General features: G+C 41.3%; 4 protein-coding genes and 1 non-coding gene across 6 annotated transcripts; 1 reads left to right on the top strand and 4 right to left on the bottom strand.

Moving 5' to 3' along the window:
• Nucleotides 1-3,749: 3,749 nt before the first annotated feature.
• LOC141825326 (uncharacterized) lies at nt 3,750-5,318 on the bottom strand. Its single transcript, XM_074712714.1, has 2 exons — nt 4,789-5,318; nt 3,750-3,867 (listed from the first exon to the last, which is right to left on the bottom strand). The coding sequence occupies exons 1-2, from the start codon at nt 5,276-5,278 to the stop codon at nt 3,830-3,832; spliced, it is 528 nt and encodes a 175-aa protein (XP_074568815.1). The 5' UTR covers nt 5,279-5,318; the 3' UTR covers nt 3,750-3,829.
• A 1,340-nt stretch (nt 5,319-6,658) lies between these two features.
• On the bottom strand, nt 6,659-10,371 carry LOC141823262 (receptor-like serine/threonine-protein kinase SD1-8). The gene is made up of 10 exons (XM_074710521.1): nt 10,112-10,371; nt 8,785-9,969; nt 8,593-8,709; nt 8,431-8,511; nt 8,234-8,338; nt 8,033-8,151; nt 7,736-7,946; nt 7,374-7,614; nt 7,156-7,306; nt 6,659-7,069 (listed from the first exon to the last, which is right to left on the bottom strand). Exons 1-10 carry the CDS (start codon nt 10,215-10,217, stop codon nt 6,794-6,796), a joined length of 2,592 nt encoding a protein of 863 aa, XP_074566622.1. The 5' UTR covers nt 10,218-10,371; the 3' UTR covers nt 6,659-6,793.
• An 845-nt stretch (nt 10,372-11,216) lies between these two features.
• On the bottom strand, nt 11,217-13,951 carry LOC141823265 (universal stress protein PHOS34-like). The gene is made up of 2 exons (XM_074710525.1): nt 13,070-13,951; nt 11,217-11,513 (listed from the first exon to the last, which is right to left on the bottom strand). Exon 1 carries the CDS (start codon nt 13,803-13,805, stop codon nt 13,077-13,079), a length of 729 nt encoding a protein of 242 aa, XP_074566626.1. The 5' UTR covers nt 13,806-13,951; the 3' UTR covers nt 11,217-11,513; nt 13,070-13,076.
• Nucleotides 13,952-14,683: 732 nt separating this feature from the next.
• TRNAS-AGA (transfer RNA serine (anticodon AGA)) lies at nt 14,684-14,765 on the top strand. The gene has a single exon. It is a non-coding gene; the product is annotated as a tRNA-Ser (tRNA).
• A 582-nt stretch (nt 14,766-15,347) lies between these two features.
• On the bottom strand, nt 15,348-16,523 carry LOC141823264 (uncharacterized). Of its 2 annotated transcripts, none has more exons than XM_074710523.1 (3): nt 15,957-16,523; nt 15,772-15,867; nt 15,348-15,673 (listed from the first exon to the last, which is right to left on the bottom strand). In XM_074710523.1, the coding sequence occupies exons 1-3, from the start codon at nt 16,521-16,523 to the stop codon at nt 15,488-15,490; spliced, it is 849 nt and encodes a 282-aa protein (XP_074566624.1). In that variant the 3' UTR covers nt 15,348-15,487. The 2 variants fall into 2 exon arrangements, with proteins under 2 accessions (XP_074566624.1, XP_074566625.1); XM_074710524.1 differs by having other exon boundaries at nt 15,348-15,670.
• Between the last annotated feature and the right edge of the window lie 1,717 nt (nt 16,524-18,240).

The following is an 18,240-nucleotide window of genomic DNA, read 5'->3' as shown; positions in this document are numbered from 1 at the left end:
GATCTGGATATTCTTCTGTGTGGACGGAGATGAAGCCCATTGGCGTGACCCTACCAAGCCGAAGGTCCGACTTGGCGCCCCACGTGTCCCGCTGAAGGTCTTACACGTCGCACATCACGTGATCCTCACGTGATGAGAGCGCCGTGAGGGCCGTTAAATGACTTCTTTTGCGGGGAATAGTACGGTCACCGCTTTCTGGCTTCGCCGCATAAAACCTTCGATCCTTCGTCGGTAAACTTTGGCGGAAGAAGTGGAGAAAGAAGACCGTCAAGCCGAAGGGATTTTGAAGCACGCTAGGTCGCAGGAACAAGGTAGATTGTACGTTAATAATTTCTTTTGTTAACTTCCTTAGGGCAAGTTTCGATTTCGTCCCCGGACGTAGATTTCGTTTGCTCGTGCTACTGAAGGTTTGGTGGATTTTCTAAGTGTTATATTTGATTTTGATTTGTTATTTAACCGATATTGAATTGTCTACCAGCAGTATAAGGGCTTTGAGTTGCATCTGATTCGAAGTAGTGAGAGTTTTGTGGAATGAAAAAAAAATCGATCCCAACAGAAAAAAAAAATGTAATTGTATTTTATGTTTCATACGCGTAATCCTCTTTTTAGATTTTTCATTAATTGGTTTTTCTTGATTACCAAAATGCTGTTTTTTGGGGAAACAATGAAGAAAAGATGAAAATTTTGCTCTAATCTCTGCTTGTTAAGCTCTTGTGGTTGTTCCATTAAGTTGTTAATTTTGAATCGCTTGAATGTTTATTTGTTTTTTTTTTTTTTTGATAAACAAACAATCGGACTTCCAGTATGCTAAGAAGGTGTCATTTTTGAAGATGTCACTAACATTATCGAATGTGTGGTGAAAATCATGAGCCTTACAATAGAATAGTTCATAAGTAGGTTATGTCTGAAAGCAAGACTTTCTACTTTAAGCAGTAGGAAAATCATTTACTCTGATGATTAAGGATTCTTTCAACGGCTAAAGATGTTCTTAAATTCTGATGGACGTACAGGAAATGAGTGAGGTTGTGATTACTGTCTGTTCTGTGAAGGTTTTTTTTTTTTTAGATAATAGGTAGAAGGCCTTTCCTCCTGGTTTGTCTATCGGATCAGTTCGGAACACATCAATTTGGAGCATATGCATATACTCAGAAGCCGACCTTCAAAAGATTCGTCCATAATGGAATTTGAATTCTGATTCTCTTATTTATTCCTCTAAGTGATTTCCCATTGTACCACTCCCGCGGAGACACAAAGGATATTGATTCTGCCTCTATTCACACACCCTTACTGATGTGGCAATTATTTTGTGAGGGTTCAGACGTTAATTTAAATGTATGGACTCAAATAAGCAACAAGCTTTAACTATTGTCAAAGTTGGAATCGGGGACATACATAGACAGACTTGAAGAGTTAGATATACGTTTTTGACTTAGATGATAGTGAAATGGAAAAGAAAGGCCATATAGGTTTGCTTTGTTTCAAAGACTTGGTTTTGTAATGGAGGTTGATATCTGTCTTTGAATTATACCTTCTTGTTGGTTAAGTTGATAATCATCCCTATCTGAGACCATAAAAAAATTTACTGACTTAACATACTTAAACTATAGGCGTAGAATATTTAAGCCCAAAGTGGTGATAGTAGATTCAGGAAGCCTTGTAAACCCTCCAATTGTGAAGTAAATTATGGTATTTCAGTCTTTCCCATGTAAGACTTGATGTCCTCAAGGCCTAATCTATAAATCACATCACATAATAGACAGAATGTTTTATCATCATAGATATCCCTTTCCTACTGATTCCCTTCACCAAATATTGGACTCAGTTCTAGTACAAATAATCTTGATCCGGCCCAATGAAAAATTGAATCGTTAACTTCACAGGCTCAAATTTTGATCCCAAAAGCTTAAGAACATACCAACTGTAGTAGATTTATGACTCAATGGACCTTGCAATGCACCTCAATTAGCCTATATCTTTCTATGGATTGAATTTGGATATTGCAAATCATGTTGTGATATAACATTGGCTTTTAAATTGATTTGTCACAGTTGGGGCCGTTAGTTTATTCTTTAAGGAGTATTCTGGGATTAGTGATTGATATATGATTTGATTTTAACAGGTTTCATTTACTGTACTTCCTGTGTAATTAAGTTTGGGTTGAAAAGTACAGATCCCGACTAGAAAACCTCCACTTGCCTCTCGAACGCGTTGCATATGAGCATTGCTTCACCCTTATAAATAGAATTCTTTTTCTCTTTACAAATTGCTCGATCTAAATATTTACTATCTATCAACAATTATTTCCTTAAATAATTTAAATTTTAAGCGATATCAAACTTTTAAACACCTCAAAATTCCAAGGATAGAAAAAGAAAGAACAATAAATTAAAAAAGCAGATCTATCAGTCATATAAATTTTTATTTTGTTTGTCAGACTTTGAATTGAGAAGGCCAAGCATTCATCAGATCCAAGACAAATCATATGAAAACATGGAGATTCCTGAGGAGGTATAAATTAGTACAATACTATCAGGATACTGCCCAGAAAATAGCAGCCAAGAGATAAAGATTTCAGTCCTCTGTCCAACTCAAATATCTAAACTAACAGCTAACATTACTTAAACAGAGGATTCCTTAATCATGTCGTGGAAACAGATACAGTTCGCTTGCACGAGGAACTGCATGCTACTGTCAAACTGATAGGAAACACTAGGCCATGAACACGCACAGAAGCTTCGAGTTCATAATTCAAAGAGAAATGTCAAAAGTCGGCATGAAACTCTTGGATCCAACAACTGCCAATGATTTCCTTAAGATTGTATCATGGAATCTTCAATCTAAATTAACATAGACAGCTTGTTTCTGTCCGATGGGTCATGTCGAAAACAGAGATGTTTCTTGAGGTAGCATCATGTTTCCAGGACTCCTCATATCATTGAAAAATAAGCTCGGTTCTTGAGCAATTCATAATAATAATTAATTTCTGGTGCAACTTCAAGTGTGTTCCCTTGTCTTCATCACTCACAGACACAAGCTTTAAACAATTAACACGCATCTCATTTACTCTACATTATAAAGTCCGCAAGCTTGCACTGTTCGCCTCGCACCAATTCTCACGGAACACAGAGCGATCCGAAACTTCCAGCTCCAGGCTTCATGGTGAGGTTTCTCGTCTCCGCGTTGGTCGTCGCCGATCTGCTCATGACGGTGGCCACGGGAAGGCCTTTTCCGAGGGCGGTGGTCGGAGCAAAGAACGTCGCTGAAGTGGAGAAGCTGGTATTAGAACTTGCAGACTCGCCCATCTCGAGTTCCTGTGAGATGGAAGCCACGATGGGGCTGGCGAGCGCGCCTGGCGACTTGAGGCATCAGAACCGCCACCGCCGGTTGGATAAATCGGTGGCTGGAGCAGAGGTGATATTGGGCGCGCTTGCCGCTATCGTGATCGTCGCCGTGATCAGCTACATTCGCGTCACTAGGAAAAGAATCGAGGATAACAAAGTTTGATTGATTGATTTATTTTTCCTGTTGTTCCTCCTAGAAATTCTACGGGTTGATAGAAAATTGCGCAATGCGTTAGTTTCTTAAAAGTAGAAGATCGTTAAATCACTTTTGGTTCATGTAACAATGACCGAATTAAATTAGTAAACTCGTCGTTTGATTTCTAAGTCTAATGGAATTCAAACTTGATCCTCTTTAAAGGAGAAGCAGCAACAGTCCAATTGCATTAAAGAGTATTTATTTCCACTTTCCATGAGTTACATTACAGGAAAATATGATTAAGGAAGACGAGGAGATTTTGGAGCTTTCTCTTCTATTTACCTCTTAATTATTATCTCTCCTGCCAAAAGCCTTTCCTTCCAAGCAACTCTGCCAAAAAAAAAAAAAGGTTGGAACGTGCAGACTAAGTTACATCATGAAATGTGCATACTGTAACTGCACGGAAATAGGACAATTGTTAGAATGGGCAGATCGAGTTACGTAATGAATGAAATGCACAGGCAGTGATTGCGAGACATAAGACAAAAAGAATGCTATCAGTCACCAGCACACCACGAGAAAGGACCCATACTAAGAAAAGGGGAACACCAGTGCAGAAAAGAAGGAAACAAGATGAAAAAGCTTCATCACTTGGCATGCCAGATAATTCAAAGATAAGAAGAATGAAAAGATCACAGAGCCAATGAGATGAAATTGAATGTAATCATGCGAACGGCATGCCATTGTCATCATCAAATATATAAGCTATTTAGTTCAGTTACATGAATTTCTTCCTCCCTTCACTACTGTTCTATATTGTATGTGATGATATCGACCATAATATTCAAATCAACATAAAATCAGTTTTATTATATTTATTACTGATGTCTTCAATGGATTCAGCTCTTGAAACAGCAATTTTAGCAAATATTTTGAGTTGCACAAGATCAAAATGAGAAGAAAAAATAATGATTAATTTATTGATTCGCCTAGATTTCTGAGTGGTGAACTCGGAATTTGATCCAAAGTTGGAGCAAAACCAAGCCAAAAAATTAAAGTATATATTCAGATGAATGGAGGACAATAGTGTAGGAAATGAACTACGAAAAGCAAGTTTTTTTAAAGGGAAATTGGAGGTCTGACATCGATCAAACAACGCGGACTTTCTGATCGAGAGGCACCATGGACGACAAAGATTAATCTTTTCAAATGAAACTTTTAAAAGAAAGGACAATCAAGATCGTATAAACTTCCCCATCCAGAAGCGAAACGCCCACCAAGATCTCATCTTTTTTAGGCTAATCCACTCACCTCCCTGCCCGCCCGCCGATTCTTCCAGTCCAGGGAGGCAGTCCGGCGGGTCCTCGAACGCGGCGACCGGAAGCCGCTTGCGGGCCAGGCCAATGTCTATCACGATGACGCCGGAGGACGGATCCTTCACGACGATCCCCTTGACGGGGAGCCACAGGAAGAGCTCCTCCTGCGAGAAACCGACCACCCCCCGGAGCGCGCCGTAGCTGAGGTTGCCGCGCACCTCGCGGTCGAAGAATGCCAGCCCGTCCTCGTACCGGGCGTAGCAAGTTCCGTCGATCCGGACCTCGAGGAGGCCGGAGACGGGGTCGTAGGCGAAGGACTCGACGGCCTTGGGAAGGAGCCCGCCGGGGAGGCCGTGGTCCCGGAGGAGGTCACCGATCGAGGCGGAGACGCCGGAGGGAGAGGAGGAAGAGGAGAAGAAGGGGAAAAGAAGGATCAAGAAGGGGAAACAAGGCATGAGGGAGGAGAAAGGAGAGAGCTTCGCCATGGATTTGGGTTTATGGGAGGGGTTTAATTTGACATGCAGGTTTATGTAGAAAGGAAGCGGAAAACAGGGACGAGATGAGCTGGCACTGTATCATTAACAAAAACTACGGTGGAGCCCACTCACTGTGCGGTGAAGCAAAGGCAAACCAATCGATCAGATAAGATTATGGATGATAGAGCTTGAAGGCTAAAACGGGAAGAACAACCACAAATTATATAAATCTTTTCAAATATATTTGTTTATTAATCAACTATATGATTTGTAATTCAGCTAATTTAGTGCAAATGATATACATTATATATAGATAACCTTGAAAGTCTAACCTTAGCAATCAAAGGATGCTGGGCATCTAGGTTGACCGCTGCGTGCACTTCCCGATTTACCTTGATGGCCGGATGAAAAACTTCTGTGGGGTTGTCGATCACCTCAGGGATTGAGTCAATGCGACTAACTGGGATTAATATTTTTTTTGAAAGTCTAACCTTAACTCGAAATTAAGAATATTGAGTTTCCACCTTCTAAAGAAAATTGGATGCATAGAGGTGCTAATGTTATAGTAATAAACTCAAACCTAATTTGAGGTTTCCAAAGGAATAAAAGACAAGTACCAATTGGCATTTGGTATTATTTAGCATGAATCTATTAATAATTTACTTACAAGGTTTGTACTTAGTGGAGAGGAAGGAAAAATAACTTGAAATTTCTCCTTTCTTTTGTTTTATGAAAAATAAAATAGTAGCGGTACTCGTATATATGAACATTATATGGTTATATTATGAATACAACATGAGAGGAAAGAAAACAAACGCCACTTCAGAGTGGCAATCACAAAAGAAGAAGAAAACAAATGAAGTTATGCTATTGCAGCCTTATTGAAATTTGCATTTAAGATCATACTTCAGGAAGATTTTCTTTTATTTTTCTTCCAATCCAATTGTTTAATTTGAGAAAACAATTAAAGTATACATGCTATATATAAATTCTTCTTTTATTTTTTTTATTTATCTTCGAATCCATTTAAGCGTGACATTAGCTTGTTTAATTTGTTCTAAAACCCCCAAAATTATATAAATTCTCTGAGTTTTACAATTAAATGTATACAGGTTATATAATAATAAAAAATTTTGACGACTAGTCGACTACACCTCATAATAATTTGCTTGTGAGGACACAAATTGTATTATGCAAGAATCGGATTCAATCCACCATAACTGAGGTTTGATTGAGTACTCAAATAATAATAAATTGTGTTCAAGTTTTTTTGTTACAATACATTTTTGAAAATTGGCTATAGATATATATAAAAGTTCCAGCGTATCTATATTTATTGAACACATTGTCTAGAACCATTCAAACAAGATAATTACATACTCAAGATGACCAACAAACATACAGAATATAAATTCTAACATATCATGATCATGTTCAGATAATTTATAACTGCATAACATCTTCCAACTACTGATGTCTAAATAATTGACTATTTTAAATGTGATTACTAAGTCGTAACACATTTCATCGACCTGTCATTGTAAGACTCATTTCTTTAGTTGTGAAGTCAGTTTCACAGGCGACTGATCTTATTAATGGCTGCTTAAGCGGAGTAAGAAGTTGGTCCTCACTAGCCAGCATCATTACAATTTCAGTCATTGTGGGCCTGTCTTCACTATTTTCTTGCACACACAAAAGAGCCATCCGGATGCAACGTAGGATTTCAATGGTAGGATATGAGCAATCTAGTGCATCGTCAAGAAGCTCAAGTGATCTACCTTCCTTCCATAGTCTATATGCCTTTGACACAGGAATCAAACATTTAGACTAACGAACATTGCTTAATCCATAAAGAATAAAATTGCATGTTTTAAAGTTATACTGACCTGTACTAAAAGGTTTGAGCTCATATCTGTTTGATTGAACACTTGATTCCTCTTGCCACTCAAGATTTCTAATACTAAAACACCAAAGCTGAATACATCTGATTTAAATGAAAAAAGTCCATTTGCTAAGTACTCCGGCGCCATATATCCTCTGTATTTAAGAACTTGAAAATTAGTGATTCTTGTTAGATTATGACATGAATAAATTGTAAACTTACAATGTTCCAATTGGTCTTGTGGTTGCATTCATAGGAGCTCCATCACCTTCGAATATTCTTGCAATGCCAAAATCAGAAATCTTTGGAGTCATATTTTTGTCTAGGAGAATATTGCTCGGCTTGAGATCTCGATGAATGACTCTTAAGATAGAGTCTTGATGCAAGTATAGAAGTCCCCGAGCAATGCCATTTATAATCTCAAGGCGATTTTGCCAACTTAGCAATGCTCCTTTCGTTTTATCTGCACATACGAGTGTTTGAATAATTTGCTATATGACCAGAATAACACATGCTGACTAAATTCCTAGCAATTATGAATGAAGCCAACGAAATCAACTGATGTTGTTGGATAATAAACTCACCATAAATGAAACCATCTAAGCTCTTGTTCTCCATGTATTCTAAGATGATAAGTCTCTCATCTCCTTGAATGCAGGAGCCGAGGACACGAAGAAGATTTCTGTGTTGTAACTTGGCTATCAGCAAGAGCTCGTTCTGGAATTCACTTGGGCCCTGCGAAGAATGTCTTGATAATTTCTTCACGGCAATCTTTTGTCCATCTTGCAATTGACCCTGACAAAACATAACGTGCATTCAGAAAATCTGTACTAATTAGGAAGCTAAATATTACTTGTGAAGCGTAAAAAATATGTACATACCATGTAAACCACACCAAACCCTCCTTCACCTAGTTTGTTGTCAACAGAGAAATCATTTGTTGCAGCCTTTATCGTAGACAAATCATAGGAAGGCAGTGCCCCCAAGATGTCGAGCCGACCTGGCACAAAACCAGAACGTGCCGATAACTTAAAGAAAGTTGTTCACAATCTCAGAATTGAGCAATGAGAAAAACAACAGACCTGCTCCTTCATTACAAGGACCATAAGTCTCAGAGTTGATCGACCTCGACCTCGACCTCGGATCTGATGCATCAAAAGCCACTGTCGAGAGGCTACAAAAGTCGCCTGTTAGAAGAACACCAAGATGTTATTTTTTCTCTTGGAAAGAAAAATATTATTCCAATTTACGTAGAACAGGTGGTGCCAAAAGTCATTACCCTTGTCCCTCTTGGACGGGCACATCAGCAAGCTGGTATCGCCCTTGACCGAGGAGGATTCTGAACTAGTCTCACTGCAGTCTGAACACCATCAAAACTCCTAATCAGGAACATGAAATTTCAAACTGAAATCTAATCTCTTAAAATTTCATGTCGCAGCACCTTGTTTCCCTGCTCTGTTTCTCCTCCACACGAACACACTCAGACTACACAGTAGCAGAAATGCTACGAGCACAGGAACGGCGATCGCCCAAACAAGCTCACTGCGCCTCGAAGACCCTACAGAAATAGTTTATTATTGATTACAATATTAGAATTGTAATCCATTCATAGATTTAAGGAATAATTAATCACCTGCAAGGCGGATGTATAAAACATCCCCTCCTTCGGTAAAATTCCTGAGATCCACTAAATCACCTTCCCAAGTGACGCACCCGTTTTCCCCGACCAGTGCGTACGCCACGCAGGAGCAGTCGTTGGTGCACCGGTCGTTGCACGCACCCAGGCTCATCTGGCCTCGTATCGTGGCGTTCTCTGTGTCGGGCAGCTTCACGTTGGCTACCTTCAAGACTCTGTTCGACGCGCAACTCAACGGCTTCTTCCTGTCGCATCCGAGGCTTCCGTTCTTCGGCGCCGGCGCGAAGCCTTCCAAGCAATGGCAGGAGCTGGAGTAGTAGCCCCTGGTGCAGATGCTGTTGCGCCCGCAGCGCGCGTACCCGTCGCAGTCGTCCTCGGGCACGTTCCAGAAGTGCGACCACCGGCCGCTCTCCCAGTTCCACCGCTCGTATTGACCGGCGGCGCTCATCACTGCCCGCGACAGCGCCGACGACCCGGCCTTGTATTGAGTCGAGTAGTACACCATGTCACTATTGGACACGAAATCGAAGTCTAATTGGCTCGAAATGTCGCTTTCCTCCATCCTCGGGTTGCCGCTGAATCCCTGAGAGTTCCACGGACCCGTTCGGTAGATTTTAGAGGAGCCATTCCAGAGGAAGATCTCTGGAACTCCTCGAGTCTCCATCTTGAGAGCGTAGTTGCCCGGAGAGGGGTTGGTGACGCTCTTCCACGACACGAGCTGCCACGAGGTGTTGGTTAGGTAGTCAACTCCGAGCCTCATGCCGGGTAGGAGAGTGTCGCTCGGATGGTCGAAGCTCTGCCACAGAGTCTTCTTGCCGCCGCCACCGCCGCCGTCGCCAGCAACGGTCAGGACGAGATTGCCGGAGTCCAAAAGCTGCACTTGTGCTGAATTTTGAGCTGTGGATGTCCCGGTCGACCATGAAACATCAGTTCCATTATCGAAAAGGATTAGATTGCCATCGGAGGTGAAGTTGAGTGTTGCGGTGGAGGTGTTGATGGATTGGTTCCTATTGGCAATCCATACTACTTTGCGTTCCGTGAGAGAGGAATTGCTGTACCATATCGCTATGTATCCCTGTACTGAGCCACTGATGGGAGCGAAGAAGCCGAGTTGGAATATACCGCCGGAAGAAGTCAAGTTCTGGCCATTACTAAGCGAGCTATTTGGAGTCAAGGAATCGCCTGCACAAAAGTCTCAGAGATTATCATCTGAATAACGATTAAGGATTTGTAAGCCTGAAAATAAATTGGAGAATCAAAAGCCGTGAAAGGAATTTTTGCAATATTACAATTGATAGTATCAGAAAACAGAAATGATACGTACCTGACTGACAATGAACAATGGATATTGCTGCTAGTATGTTTAGGAACTGGAAAAGAAAGCGCTGCATCCTGGCCATGGAAATCTTACTGCATCTTGTAAAGTTCATAGCTTTCTTGGTGTTCCAATGCTGCTTCCTGAATCGGTTCACAAATCTTTGCTAACGTTGTGCTACTGCAACCCTCATCTTCTTATCACTTCCATAGAAGGAAGAAGCTATCATCATTAATTGGATGTAGAATTCTATGGTGACATTGAAGTCAGCAAACATGCTTTTCGAGATCTAGAAGGAGAAATGTGAACAAACGCAGTTGTATTTTATACAGTGATGAAGGGGCATATAACATGGTTATACATTACCTTGATTAGTTTCCTTCAAGATACTGGTAGTTTGGTCAGCAGAGAACTACAAAAGCGGCGTCAAGGCAATGGAGTCAATGGCGGTGGGCGTGATCAGTACTGCTAAGTCTACTTGCGGAAATTTTGCCAGTCCATTTCAACAACTATGACTGGAAACCCTGTCTCTCTGAATTAGCAATGGGACAGAGAAAAGTCCAACATTAGAATATTCTGAATGAAATTTCTTTCTAGAATGATGCACAATGCTAAATTGGTTTCCACGCGGATTAGGTGGTAACTGATTCACAACACTCGATACTGATGCCCAGTTTTTTTATCAAGGAGTTAAAAGATGCACACACATTTCATCGATCTGGGAAATTGTGAGATTCATTTCTTTTGATTGTGGGTCGCTTCAGTGGCGTAAGAAGTTTATCATCCCTAACCAACATCATCTCTAGACAATGTTCAGTATTTTCTTATACGGACAAAAGACTCATCCTTCCATTGCCAATATGCCTACAATAGGAGTCAAGTTTTGGATTAGGAGCATCCTAAGAAGAGATAAAGGACCGATGTTTCAAAAGCATACAGAGTAAAATCAGCTTGCTAAATCTTGCAATTGTCGAACTCTTTTGGTTTAGCACATTTGCAGCCTGAGCAATTGCAGAAATGTCTAGAACATCCATTCAAAGTCAACTTAATATAACACCAAAAGACTTAAAGACAACATTTAACCATGCAGAAGAGAAGCGATCGATCCCAGTTATAGAATTCAAACATCAAGACATAGCCGTAATCTTATAACTGCATGCCAGTATAATAAGTACAGATACCCTGAGAATAGTAATATGTCTCAACAGCATGATTTGTTTCTTTCTCACAATATCAACTGGGCATGAAATTCTACATTAGTTGAAGGGAACAAGGATACTTAACTTACAATCTAAAAGGTGACATGAAAATTACAAAGCAGTAGTACAAGGAGCACCTTTTGTTCAGATGTTGAAAGTTGCTATTACTAGTTCCAAACGACCAAACCTCAATCAAAAGGTGGCTTCAACGCCTACAAAATAGGATATAAAAAATGAGATGGACAAGTAAACAATTTTTTGCATAACAAGCTTATTGCAACAGAAGACTCACTGCTACATATCATTAACACTGATACAGTATTGTGATAACAATAAAATACACTACGAATGAAATCATTCTGTATTCTAGAGAAAATTAAGAGAAAAAATAATGATCTTTTTTGTTAGAAGTGTACGTAAAACAGTGTTGCCAGTAGAAGAAATATGAACAATACATGTAACAATTCGATATCCAGATCAGCATGAAACTTATATAATTCCCAAGCATTTCAGCAAATAGAGCACCCAAAAAGTTCTCATGTATCTGCTAGTTGAACTTGTAATTAATTCCCTGACTTATTTATTTCATGGTTGACCAGATAAGGTTAGCTAAAGAGTTGCAAGATGTCAAGCTGTCTAGAATTTTTATTTCAGAAGGAATCAAATTGTCAGTGCATAGGCTCTAATTCTATTGAAGACAATTTGATGCAATAATTCAGAAAACTTTAATTGGACTATCTAAAGGAAAGAATAAATAAAGAACCAAAACATAATCGCATAACATGTTTGTAGAAAGGCAGTAATATGTATCCAAATGCTCAAAACAAACTAAAATGGTCTGGAAAATATTCAGCAGAAAGATACAACTTGTGGGCCTCATATGATTAGCTGTGTTATCAAAGGTAAGGTATATCTTTTTGACGCAGCATGTGTTTGCTCCCATAGAATTGCATATGAATCATAGAGGAAAATTTTATTATTTTCCAAGGATATGAAAATTTCTTATCAGGTAGGTTGATGCCACAGTTTGTTTAATTTTAACTATTTGTAATTACATAGCCCAGCTATTTTTTTCTTAGTTAAACTAATTGAAGTAATACAGATCATGCTCAAAAACTACAACAATGACTTTGATCTTTAAAAACCTAGTTAAATGCAACAGAGGCAAAATGCACAATGAGGAAGTTAGCTCCTTCAGATATGGTATTGAACCTGGATAATTTGATGAACTACAATATCCAACAAGTTTTCAACTAATTCAAGACGCACAGGATATAATGTAGTTAGATGAAAATTCAATTCAGCACCTGATAAGAAGAGGAGAATGTTCCCTGTATTTGTAGAATCGTAGTTCATTTTCCACGCTAAGTAGAGAGATGAATGTCATTCAGTTGACGCAGTAATGTAAAAGTTACACTCTTTCACTCGAAAGCAATTCTATAGTTATGCAGTTGTGAGAACCAACTAACAAAATTTTTTTTTACATAATTGATAATATACGAGTATAAGCATCACAGGTATTGGGAAAAAGAAAGTCCTCATTGTTTTCCTTGCATCTCATCTTCTGGTTGCATCGGATTCCTATGTACAAACCTCACACGTAGTTTTATGTCTACTTTTCTGTTATTAAAATGAAAAACGTGTTCATCAAAACCATCGAATCGTCAAAATTCATCATCATATCTTCCAGTAACATACAACGTTGATCATATTGAAAGGAGAATAAAGAATAAGTTGTAAGTTGTTCTTTCAAGGGCAAGAGATTAACCTTTGAGCTATACGGTGGCATCGTGGTACTCTTCTTCTTCCAGGAAAGGATGCAGCTCAGCGTCATTCTCCGTCGACCCCCTTGGAGATGTCGGACTGCCGCCGTCAGCCGCGGCCCCGTCATCAGGATAGCGCACAACCACGACGGGGCAAACACAATGGTGGACGCAATAGTCGCTGACGCTGCCGAGCCGCCCCTTGCTTGTCCTCCTCGAAGCCCCGAAACCCCTACTACCCATGATCACGGCGCTGAGGCTGAGGCGCTCCACCTCGAGGCAGAGCCGCTCCTTCATGTCGTGGTCCTTAACAATGTGGATCTTGAATGGAATCTGAGCCTCCACGAGCGGCTGCGCGAGGTCCTGCGCCTTGGTTGTGGTGAAGGCGTCGAAGTCGTCCTCCAGCTTCCGCTGCGACTCCTCGGAGCCAGTGTCGTCCTCGGAGACAGAGAGGCCCACGGCGCCCCAGTCGGCGCCGTAGAGAACGCAAGTAGGCCGGACATGGAGAAGGATGACGGCGTCTCCCGGGCGAAGGTAGTTCAGCACGGCCCACTTGACGGCGTAGGCACTCTCGTCGCTGAGGTCGACCGCAATTGCGATCCGGCGATGAGATCCAGCGGAGGGATTCGCCGAGGCGATGGAAGAGAGGAAGAGGCTAGGGGAGGATGGGTGGACCGCTTCCTGCGCAGCCGAAACCGGCGAAGGCGCCTCGGAGTGAAGCGAAGCCTGCTGAGGGTTCATTCCGGAGAAAAGCTAGGGTTTTGTGGAAGCTGCGGCTTCTCTGTCCTTGCGAAAAGGATGGAAGATTTGGAGAAGAGATCTGGAAAAAGGGCGGTGGAATCGATTCGGTGCCCGTGGCTTCTGGGGAAGAAGAAAAGGCCACGACTATCCGTACACTCGTAGTATGTCTGTATTCGTCGACGGAAAAGCACAAGAAATAATATTAAAATAAACCATTTCGCACAAATATCCTTTCATGTTCCATTATTATCAAAATACTTCGTCATGCTACTAATTAGATGAAAGAAAGTTGTTAATTACCATTTCACCGCTAGTAGTTTAAATAAGCATCAAATGACACCTTAACAATCTCAAATCCATTATCATAATTCATAAAGATAATTTTGTAGAGTCTTCGAAAGTCAATATTTTACATTTTAGATTTGAATAATTGTTAATTTTTTATCTAAAAGTTAAAAATCAAATTCTCAAACCGATTCATATATATGTAGTTATATATTTAATTAATTAAAGAGAAATTGCATTATCATGACTTATGGTTTTTCATCATCAATAATTTGAATTTCTGTTCTACCTTTTACTGCTTTATAAGTTTATAAGATTGATCTATTTGTTTAATTTTATCTTATCATTACAGCAGCAACATAAATCTATTCGGCATATTTTTTTATATAAACTAGTAAATGTTCGTAATTAAGATATTTAACATTTAGAGAAAAGTATAGGTGGTTTGTTTTTTGAGATACAGTTTAAATTTTTAATATATTTTTACACGCAGTTTATTTAATATAAATCATGCATTCATTGTCGCATTCAATTTTCTACGGTTTGAAGAAATAAAGGTTTTACTAAAATAAAATGAAAATAAAACTGTCAAAGTGGACGTGCCGGAGTGGTTATCGGGCATGACTAGAAATCATGTGGGCTCTGCCCGCGCAGGTTCGAATCCTACCGTCCACGTTTTGTAACAGCAATGCATTTTTATTTTATTTTTTAGTCCAACTGTTATGGTGCAAGATCTTTCAAATTAAGAGAACATTTAAGTAGAAAATTAAATTTCATCTACGTGACACTTTAAGTGGGTTCGAAACACATGCGAAGTAATTTCTTTATTCTGTCCGAACAAACATGCAGCAAACTTAAACAATCAACAATTCATCAAAATAAATGGCGATTTAAGACGAGAAAATCCAACACAATTTTACTCCTCGCAATCCTTGAATATTTATTTGAATTTGTAATCAAATACATCCCTAGTTTGGGGTGTCTGTATTCAATGCTTATCCAGTTCCAACTACCATAGACGTTACTAACATGCGCTAAATAAAAGATGGTACTAAATGTTTTGCTCTGGGCAGCTTCTTTCCTTTTTCTGAGCTCCACGAGATCTCTTTTCACCGAAACCAAGATAATGAACTACAAATTTTCTTCCAGACAAAAACAACAACCTCTTTGATTTTTCTTTGATTTTGAAGCAACAAGCTAACACTAAATAAATCTTTAAAAATTTGATACTGATGGAGCATATTTAATTTGCCCAATTCATAATCATTTGTGCAAATTGAGCAAACAACAGATCAAAATTTAAGTTCGAAACTGAAGATTAAGCTGATGGAGAAGTAGATTGGAGATACGTAACTAATATTGCTCATCGATGAACATACTAGTGATGAGATAATTAATTACAAGGATAGCTTAAGCGAGAGATCAAGGGGAGTAGCAGCTGAGAAGGAAGAAGATGAATAACCAGGCGCCGCTGGGTCAGCAAACTCAGATGAAGCGCCATCGATGGATGCGCTCAGGCTGCTCGACGACGGGAAAAAATCAAACTCCTTGATTACCGTCCTCTCCTTCTTCTCTGATGGCTTCTACATGCAGTCCGAGGAGAAGACATCAAAAGAACGATATACAAGGTGACAGAATTCGAAAGGATTAGACTAGAGCAAAATTGGCGTGGGGTGATTACCAGATTGACAGCCATGGCGGCGGCGAGATTCATCTCGAAGTAATCAGCACCGTTGGACAGGTTAGAAGATTGATTGTTGCCGAAGAGACGTTTCTTCTGAAGTAAGTTTGATCGGAAAGAAGCGTGTGAAATAGGAAAAAGCCACTTCAAAGAGAGAGAAAGATAGATAGAGTTGTATAACTCACTCTGGCACAGAACTCGCACTGACCGGAGAGGCATTGGGTAATTTGGCTTGAAGGGGGCTCTAGAAATTGACCTCCGACCCGGAATCTGTCGTCCACCACCGCTCTGTGGTGGCCATCCAGCGCTAACGGATCCCCGAGCACAGATCGGGCGGCGGAGCCAGCAGAATCTCCATCGAAGGCCGTCACAGACGGCGGTTCCGTAGGGCGTAAAGGATAGGGGTAACAGTGCATTTGATGGCCTATGGTATAAGAGACGGGCCTGCCGTAAAAGGCTGAGGGGCCGGCGGCGACAGGGCTAAGCTGTAGGAAGTTGATGGGCGGAAGGTCGTGGTGGGAGGCGCCGAGCTCCTGGAGGCGGATCTGCTCTAGCTGGGCAACGCCGAGGCCGCGCTGCGGTGGGCGCTTCGGCCCGGCCGCCTTAGCCCCTCCGCCGCCTTTTCGAATTTTCGCCTTCGCCACCGCAGCGGCCACGGCGTAGCCATTGGCAGTGCCGCCGCCGACTCCTCCTCCGCTGGCGTCTTCTGTCTTGCTCTGGCTCGAGGGCCACAGGAAGAAGGACGTCGCCATGGTCGAAGCTTAACGAAGCGGCCGAAGACGCATCGAGTCGGTCGGCTATATATTGCGAGACGAGGGCAACGCATCGATCAAATTATGCGTACTGCCATTGTAAATGGTAACGGAATGGGAAGCGGGGGGGCCGTGGTCCCAGACAACGAACGGACGCGTGTCATAATCCTTGTGGCAAATACGAGTACGGTCTGGTCGAGATAGTGCAGCGGGTCCCACACTCTTTCTCTGCAGTTCTGCATTTTTTGTCTTTTATTCGCAAATTCGATGCAGTGCAAGTGGGACTCGTTGGAGCCGCCCGATGAAGATTCATGAAGAATTTCGACCGTTCCCTTTCTCGGCCTAAGAATGAGACGTCGGTAGCAGCGGTCCAACTGTATAAGTAGGCCGTAGGGTCATGGATTAGGAGGGCCGTGGTGGATTTGATGATGGCATTTTCCTAACCAGGAAGATTGATTCTTTGGAAAGAAATGTGATGATGGACCGTGTTTGGTCCAGATTGATAAATCCAAGTTTAGTCCAGGGGTTGGTGGTCCCGATCCAGGCATCATCTCTGACTCGGTGAGGATGGAGGCTGGCAAGATTGGAAGAGAGCAGAGGACGAACACTTGGTGGACGCTAGCGATTAAGAATAAGGACGATGAGACATACACACACATGGGCGAGTGTTGATGTTGTGATGTTGTCTATTACTGCGTTTTGCCGCAAAGGGACAGACCATTTGGATACTGACGAGACTGGCGACTCAGATCAGACCCAGAGAGAGCGAGGGAGAGCGAGGAAGCAGACAAACCATAGACAGCAGTCGATGCATGCAGCTTAGTGGCTCAGGGACCAGTCCGGGCAGCCTTTCGGTTCGCCATTGCCAGAGAAGGCGAAGCTCTGCAAGCGCAGGTACCCACACTGCTCTTCGTAATAGCTTGTCGCCTAACTCCTGCTTGGTGAAGTTCCCACAAAATCCAAATCCCTACCATCCATCGCGGGAATCCATCGGAAGGGAAGGATGAGATTGGGAATGGAAGGCGGAATTCAACCAGGTGGCAGATTGGGAACCGCAAGATATTGTTTGTGATCTCTCACCTGTTCGATAAAATTCCCCAAAGAAAAAAAAAATACAGTAGGAGGGGACCATCTCCGCGTCGTTCGACTGGATGATAGATACAAGGACAAAGGATTTGGAGAAGGCTTGCAATTGTAAAAGCAATGTAATAAAGGAAGAGAAGCAGCCCGCGCTAGTATAGCAATGCTCAAAAAGGTTGCGGGGACCGTAGGCTTTCGAGAGCCCAGCAAAAACAGCAACGCGGATAGGGAAAGAGAAACAGAAGATTGACTGTATCTGAACTGAGATCCGCTACCAGATATTGTGTTATTATTTGAGGAATATGGCGGAGCAACAGAACAAGGGTTTGATTTTCCTCACCTACTCCTATAATTCAGCGGTAGTAGTTCATTTCTCTTGGCTGTGGAGCTTGAGAGTCACATTGCATGAAGGGCTCCTACTCAAGTATGTGCACTGATCATTTATTATTGAACAAAAAAAATTGCACTTCTCCAACTGTGACACTATGCCCATCAATGGGGGCAATGAATGTTCCTTGCTCTTGCACAAGTTTGGAAGCTTCAAACATTAATTGAGCCATTATTGTCCTGCTATGCAGATATATACTTAGACTATTAGGACTCTATTTGTCATGCTTTCTAGATGTAATACTTGTTG

The sequence above is a fragment of the Curcuma longa genome, chromosome 3 (genome assembly GCF_044706935.1).
Source record: "Curcuma longa cultivar G26 ecotype Majalengka, Jawa Barat chromosome 3, ITB_CL_G26_1.1, whole genome shotgun sequence".
Taxonomy (NCBI): domain Eukaryota; kingdom Viridiplantae; phylum Streptophyta; class Magnoliopsida; order Zingiberales; family Zingiberaceae; genus Curcuma; species Curcuma longa.
This window is presented reverse-complemented; position numbering and strand designations above follow the sequence as displayed.

Bases quoted from the DNA above. Each gene is read 5' to 3' on its own strand.
- LOC141825326 (XM_074712714.1), bottom strand. From the start codon at position 5,278: ATGGCGAAGCTCTCTCCTTTCTCCTCCCTCATGCCTTGTTTCCCCTTC. The intron at 3,868-4,788 runs GTGAGTGGATTA...TTTTTTTGGCAG, and splicing joins ATCGGCGGGCGGGCAGGGAG to AGTTGCTTGGAAGGAAAGGC.
- LOC141823262 (XM_074710521.1), bottom strand. From the start codon at position 10,217: ATGAACTTTACAAGATGCAGTAAGATTTCCATGGCCAGGATGCAGCGC. The intron at 7,947-8,032 runs GTATGTACATAT...ATGTTTTGTCAG, and splicing joins GGTTTGGTGTGGTTTACATG to GGTCAATTGCAAGATGGACA. The intron at 7,070-7,155 runs GTCAGTATAACT...CCTGTGTCAAAG, and splicing joins GCTCAAACCTTTTAGTACAG to GCATATAGACTATGGAAGGA.
- LOC141823265 (XM_074710525.1), bottom strand. From the start codon at position 13,805: ATGAACCCTCAGCAGGCTTCGCTTCACTCCGAGGCGCCTTCGCCGGTT.
- LOC141823264 (XM_074710523.1), bottom strand. From the start codon at position 16,523: ATGGCGACGTCCTTCTTCCTGTGGCCCTCGAGCCAGAGCAAGACAGAA. The intron at 15,868-15,956 runs GTGAGTTATACA...AACTTACTTCAG, and splicing joins AGTGCGAGTTCTGTGCCAGA to AAGAAACGTCTCTTCGGCAA. The intron at 15,674-15,771 runs GTAATCACCCCA...GACTGCATGTAG, and splicing joins CCGCCATGGCTGTCAATCTG to AAGCCATCAGAGAAGAAGGA.